The 6,982-nt window shown below is 31.7% G+C and overlaps 1 protein-coding gene across 1 annotated transcript; it reads right to left on the minus strand.

Annotated features, from left to right (window-relative positions):
* Positions 1-4,669: 4,669 nt before the first annotated feature.
* Positions 4,670-6,790, minus strand: LOC143242869 (sodium- and chloride-dependent creatine transporter 1-like). Its single transcript, XM_076486467.1, has 3 exons — positions 6,690-6,790; positions 5,157-5,327; positions 4,670-4,807 (listed from the first exon to the last, which is right to left on the minus strand). The coding sequence occupies exons 1-3, from the start codon at positions 6,756-6,758 to the stop codon at positions 4,760-4,762; spliced, it is 288 nt and encodes a 95-aa protein (XP_076342582.1). The 5' UTR covers positions 6,759-6,790; the 3' UTR covers positions 4,670-4,759.
* Positions 6,791-6,982: the final 192 nt, after the last annotated feature.

Raw genomic sequence — 6,982 nt, forward strand, 5'->3', positions numbered from 1 at the left:
CTTAATAGTTTCACTTCAAATAAAACAAAACAAGCAAACCACCTAAAAGGTACCAATTTGATAATTTAATCAGGAGAATTACAAATAGATATTACAAAAATTGACCTCAAGTCATAACAAAATTTTATACTCTTAATACATCAAGTGATTTATTACGACTTTCTCAATCTATTCAAGTATACACAGAATAAAATTTTGAAGGATAGAGTTACCCTTGGAATTTTTTCATGCAGTCTTTCAAAATAACATTATTTAACATGATTAATTAGGCTTGAAGAAAATAAGATAATTCTACTTTATTTTCCAATTGAAATTTGAGATTTATATCTAGAAGTTAGACGTATATAATAAATAAATATATTGTGAGCTTAGAATCAAAATATTTTTAATTTTCGTTTGTTTTGAAATTCGCACAAAGCTACTCGAGAGCTATCTGTGCTAGCCGTCCCTAATTTAGTAGTGTAAGACTAGAGGGAAGGCAGCTAGTCATCACCACCCACCGCCAACTCTTGGGCTACTCTTTTACCGACGAATAGTGGGATTGACCGTCACATTATAACGCCCCACGGCTGGGAGGGCGAGCATGTTTAGCGCGACTCGGATGCGAACCCGCGACCCTCAGATTCCGAGCGCAAGCCTTATCGCGCTCGGCCATGCCAGGCCTTTCATTTTCGAGAAAGGAACTTCAGAAATCGATCTCAAATTGAAGTTACTTGCTCTATCAGAGAGTAAGACGTTTAGGGTCAGTAATATGATTATGTACTAAAAAAAGACCTACTGTTACAAATATGATCATATAATAAAGGTAGATCTAGTTTTAGGAATATGATCATGAGCTAAAGGAAAATCCAGTGTTAGCAATACGATCATGTACTACAGGAAGACCTAGTGCTAATAAATATGATCATGTACTAAAGTAAGATCTAGTGTTAGTAATATGATCATGAACTATGGATAGATCTACTCAATTATCATATTACTAACACTAGAGTAAGAACTAGTCAAGGTTCATATCACTAACACTAGAGTAAGAACTAGTCAAGGTTCATATCACTAACACTAGTTCTTACTTTAGTACATGATCATATGACTAACACCATGTGTTTCTTTCGTATATGATCATATTTTTAACATTAGTAACATTATTATGTACTAAAGGAGAATATAGTGTTAGTAATATCATCATCTACTGAAAGAACCTAGGGTTAGTAATATTATCACGTACTGAACATCTAGAGTTAATAATATGATCACGCACTAAAGTAAGACCTGGTGTTAGTAATATGATCATGTACCACAGGAAGATCTAGTATTAGTAATATGTTCATGTTATAAAGGAAGACCATGTGTTAGTAAAACGATTATGTACTAAAGTAAAATCTAGAGTTCGAAAAATGATTATGCAGTAAAGTAAGATCTTGTGTCAGTAATATGATCACATACTAAAGTAAGATCTAGTGATAGTAACACGATTACGTACTAAGGTAAGATCAAGTGTTAGAAATGTGATCCTGAACTAAAGGAAGACCTAATGTTAGTACCGTGATCATGTACTAAAGGAAGATTTATGTTAGTAATATGATCTGTACTAATCGAAGATATAGTGCTAGGAATATTATGATGTATTAAAGGAAACCTAATCTAAGTAATCTTCCTAGCACTATACCTAATCTAAGTAATATCTAAGAATATGATCATTTAACAAAGTAAGATCTAGTGTTAAAATACGATCATGTACTGAAGATCTAGTTTTAGTAATATGATCATTAACTAAGGATAGATCTAGTGATAGTAATATGATCATGTAATAAAGGAACGCCTAGTGTTATTCATATAATCATGTACTAAACTAAGACCTAGTACTAGTAATGCGAGATTTTTGTCAGTAATATGATCATCTAGTAAAAAGTGTTCTTGTGTTAGTTTTGTGATCATGTACTAAAGGAAGATCTAGTGTTAGTAATATCAAAATGTACTAAAGGATGATCTCGTGTTGGTAATATGATCATGTAGTAAATGAAGACCTGGGGTTAGTAATATAATGATGTAGTAAAGGAAGACCTTGTGTTAGTAATATAATCATGTACTAAACAAAGAACTAGTGTTAGTTATATTACCATGTATCAAAGTTAGTAATATCATCATGAACTAAAGATCTAGTCTTAGTAATATAATAATGTACTAAAGAGAAACCAATGTGATCATTGTGATTACATTGATCAATTATGATCATGTAATAAAGGAACACCTAGTGTTATTCATATGATGATGTACAAAACTAAGACCTAGTATTAGTAATAAGATCATCTACCAACGCGAGATTTTTTGTCAGTAATATGATCATCTAGTAAAGAGTGTTCTTGTGTTAGTTTTATGATCATGTACTAAAGTAAGATCTAGTGTTATTCAAATGATTATTTAGAAAAGTAAAACCTAGTGTTAGTAATATGATCATATACTAAAGGAAGATCTAATGTTTGTGATATGATCATGAATTAATATAAGATGCAGTGTTATTAATAAGATCACGTACTAATGAAAGGCCTACTGTTACCAAGATGATCACGTACTAAAGGAAGTTCTAATGTTAATAACACGATCATTTACTAAATGAAGATGTATTGTTAGTAATATGATCATGAACTAACGTAAGATCTAGGGTTAATAATATGACCATTTAGTGAGGACGACCTAGTGTTAGTAATATGATCACGTACTAGAGTATGATTTATTGTGATAAGTCACGTACCAAAGGAAGACCTAGTATTAGTGATATGATCATGTGTTAAAGGATGATCTAGTGTTAGTGATATGATCATGTAGTATAGGAAGACCTAGAGTTAAAATATGATAATGTACTAAAGGAATATCCAATGTTAATAATAAAATCTTGTACTAAAGATCTAGTGCTAGCAACATCATAACGTACAAAAGGAACATCTGGTGTTAGTAATATGATCATGTACAAAAGAAAGATCAAGTATTAGTAAAATGATCATGAAGTAAAGTAAGATCTAGTATTGGTAATATCATCATGAACTAAAGAAAGACCTTGTGTTAGTAATATCATCATGTAATAAAGGAAGACGTAATACGGTCATGTATTAAAGGAAGAACTAGAGTTAGTAATATCATCAAGTACTAAAGGAAGACCAGGTTTGAGTAATATGATAATGTACTAGAATAAAATCTAGTGTTACTAATTTGATCATGTACTAAAGGAAGACCTAGGGTTAATTAGGTGATCATGCACTAAAGTGAGATACATTGTTAGTAATATGATCATGACCTATATTAAGATACAGATATAGTGTGAGTAATATGATCATGAACTAAAGTAAGATCTAGTGTTAGTAGTGTGTATCACGTATTGAAGATATATAGTTAGAAATATGATCATGTTCTAAAGAAAGAACTAGTGTTACTAAAATGATCATGTACTAAAGAAATATCTTGTGTTAAAATATGATCAAGTTCTATAGATCTAGTCTTACTAATATAATCACGTACTAAAGGAAGATCTAGCGATCGTAACATGATCATGTACTAATGAAAAAAACGTGTTAGTAATACGATCACGTACTAAAGGAGACCTTCTGTTAGTAATATGATCACGTACTCAAAGAAACCTTCTGTAAGTAATATGACCATCAAATAAAGGAAGATATGGTGGTAGTAATATGATCATTAACTAAAAAAAGTCCTGATGTAGTAATATGATCATTAACTAAAGAAGTCCTGATGTAGTAATATGATCCTGTACTAAAAAAAAATCTTGTTTCAGTTATATGATCATGAACTAAGGTAAGATCTGGTGTTAGTAAAATGATAATGTACTAAAGGAAGACCTAAGGTTAAAAATATGATCATGTTCTCAAAGAATATTAAATATTATGAATGTGATCATGTACTAGAGGAAGATCTAGAGTTAGTAAAATGATCATGTGGGAAATTAAGACCGAGTGTTTGTAATATGATAATGCACTAAAGGAAGATCTAGTGTTCGCAATATAGTCAGGTACTAAAGATCTATTGTTAATAATATGGTCACGTACTAAAGGAAGATTTAGCGTTGGAAATATGACCACGCACTAAAGGAATACCTTGTGTTAGTGATACGATCATGTAGTAAAGGTAGATGTGGTGTTAGTAATATAATCAAGTACTAAAGGAAGATCTGGTATTAGTAATGTGATGATGTACCAAAGAAAGACCAGGTGTGAGTAATATGATCATGTATTGAAGGATTCTCTAGTGTTAGTAATATGATGATGCACTAATGTAAGAACGAGTGTAGTAATACGATGGTGTACTAAAGGAAGCCAAGTGTTAAAATACGATTATGTACTAAAACAAGATCTAGATTTAGTAATATAATCATGTACTGAAAAGAAGACCTGGTGTTAGTAATATTGTCATTTTCTAAAGGAAGATCTGGTGTTAGTAATATAATCATGAATTAACGGAAGACCTAGTGTTAAAAATATTATCATATACCAAACAAAGATCAAGTGTTAGTAATAAGATCACGTACTAAAGAAGGATCTAGTCACTAGATCAATTATACGTTGACAATCCAAGAAATACTTCACATTTAAATGTTAAAAAGTCTATGAATCTAGTGTTAGTAATATGATCACATAGACTTTTAACATTTAAATGTGAAGTATTTCTTGATTGCCAACGTATAATTTCCAATGTTTGACAGTTGATTCGTTTGAGTTTTGGGAAGCTCGAAATCTTCACCAAGTGCCTTTGTTTATTTCTTGGAAGGTCGAAGTGTAGGAGTTATGCCAGCAATCAGCCGCTGAAATGAAAAAAAAAACGAATTCAATAGTTGAGGTATAACTTCCTAATCTGAATATTAACCTCATTTATCATCATAAATATTATATCTGGAAATATTAACATAAATGATATTTATACGTAAAGAAACTGGTGTATTTCAGTAATATTTTATTTGCCAACTTTGAGACTGTCTCTATAGTCAATATAAGTGTTGAAAATCTACTAAAATATGATCATATACTAAAGGAGGATCTAGTGTTAGTAATATGATTATGTACTGAAGGAAAACATGATAATAAGTTTCAGTATAAATAATTTATCAATAATATTTAAAATTTTACTTTTGATAAAGACGAAAAGCAACTCACGTCCTTAAGAGAACCTGGTGTTACCAGCATAAAATGAAAAGCATATAACGGAATCCATAACATTGAAGCCAGGGCTATCCCCCAGCCTAAGACTTCTCCCCACCAAGGATAAACGTAAGTCTCTGCATACACCAAAGGCTTGTATCTCAAAACTGAAAACAGGAATATTCCCTAAAGGAAATATGTATTTAGAATTAGGAAAAAGACATTCTCTGGTTCTCTGAATGAAACTGAAATAAAATTGATCATTTGTGTGTATATATATATATATATATTAGCTACTAAAGATAAGGTATTTATTTATATGTTTTTGATACTGTGAGAAACGTAACTGAGTTAACATAATGCCAGTTTTATCGAGTAAGTGAGAAAAATGATCTGTTATCACAATTAACATATAGTATTCTCACTTGCTGAATGTTCAAGGTTCATTTCGTTACTTACAGTGAACAAATGTACAAATCCAGGTCCTCCATTATCCTTAAATACTTTTATAACTCCACCATAGGTGAGGGTCAATACAGTTTACCGTAACTGAGATATGGCGTGGCTGTTTATGTCAATGTCAGTGGCCGAAATAAATAATACTATTATGCAATCTGTTGTGCTGAAATACAACTAGTTCTCAATATCAGAAGTGGCGATTGAGGCTCATTAAATGTATCGCCATCTATTGAATGACACCTCAAACAAAAATCAATAAAAAATTCACACTTCTGGTTTGGTTTGTTTTGAGTTTCGTGCAAAGCTACATGAGGTGTATATGCGCTAGTCGTCCATAATTTAGCGGTGTAAGACTACAGGGAAGGCAGCCAGTCATCATCACCCTCCTCCAACTCGTGAGCTTCTCTTTTACAAACGAATAATGGAATTGACCGTTACATTATTACGTCCCCACGACTGAAAGGACGAACATATTTGGTGTGACGGGAATTCGAACCCACGACCCTAAGATTACGAGTCGATTGTCTTAAGCACCTGACCGTATCGGTCCTACATTTTGTGTATTCAAGATTTAAACAATTATAAAAATAATTGTGGTATGTGTAGCCATCATTTCTTTATCACATAATTATAAATAAAAGTACTGTGTGCTCAACATGAACAGGACTTTCAGTATGTCAAGATCCTGATTAAATACTTATTGATAAATGTTTTAAATGTAATACAAAAATTGCGGTTGTTAAAACTAAATTTAATTTTCAATGAACGGTGCCATCTTTAACACATAAAACATTAATGTTTATATCAGAATTGTGCCTTTTCAACCCTGAAAGGTGCCACAAACAAACTCCGATATCAGAGTTGAATTCAACAATCATAGAAATCTATCCTTAAATTTTCATTATTCCAGTTGGATTTTCAGTCGAATTTCGTCCTCTTCTTCTTGGAAAGGAGTCTGTGGCATTTAGGTGAGGACGTTTCTGGGACCAAACCCGAACTCACCATTAACATACCAATAATCGCGTGCTGATATAATCCACTAATTCCAATGTTATACTGTTATTGGTAATATAGGGGTATCAAACTTACCAAACAAATGGCTGGAGAGACAAAAACCCAGGTAGCGAGGAAGTACCAGTTAGGCCGATATCCTGTCATCTCTTCAATGTTGCTAGACAACCTTTTTACACCTGAAATAATTTATTGTTATTAATATTTTAACAAATTTATTGTTTTACTGGTTGTTACCTTCACGTAAAAAAACCACTTGACATAAAACTTGAATTAACTCAAATCTACAAATTAAAAGTGTATTTGTTAATTAATAGTTCAAAGTTTATAATGAAAACAACTGAAAATCCCACAAAAGATTAAAAACAAAA

Source organism: Tachypleus tridentatus, unplaced genomic scaffold, assembly GCF_004210375.1.
Source record: "Tachypleus tridentatus isolate NWPU-2018 unplaced genomic scaffold, ASM421037v1 Hic_cluster_2, whole genome shotgun sequence".
Classification (NCBI taxonomy): Eukaryota; Metazoa; Arthropoda; class Merostomata; order Xiphosura; family Limulidae; genus Tachypleus; species Tachypleus tridentatus.

Excerpts from the sequence above, each read along its gene's own strand:
- LOC143242869 (XM_076486467.1), bottom strand. The coding sequence starts at position 6,758 with ATGACAGGATATCGGCCTAACTGGTACTTCCTCGCTACCTGGGTTTTT. Across the intron at positions 5,328-6,689 it reads TCTCTCCAGCCATTTGTTTG|GGAATATTCCTGTTTTCAGT; the intron begins GTAAGTTTGATA and ends TATTTCCTTTAG. Across the intron at positions 4,808-5,156 it reads CACCAGGTTCTCTTAAGGAC|CGGCTGATTGCTGGCATAAC; the intron begins GTGAGTTGCTTT and ends TTTTCATTTCAG.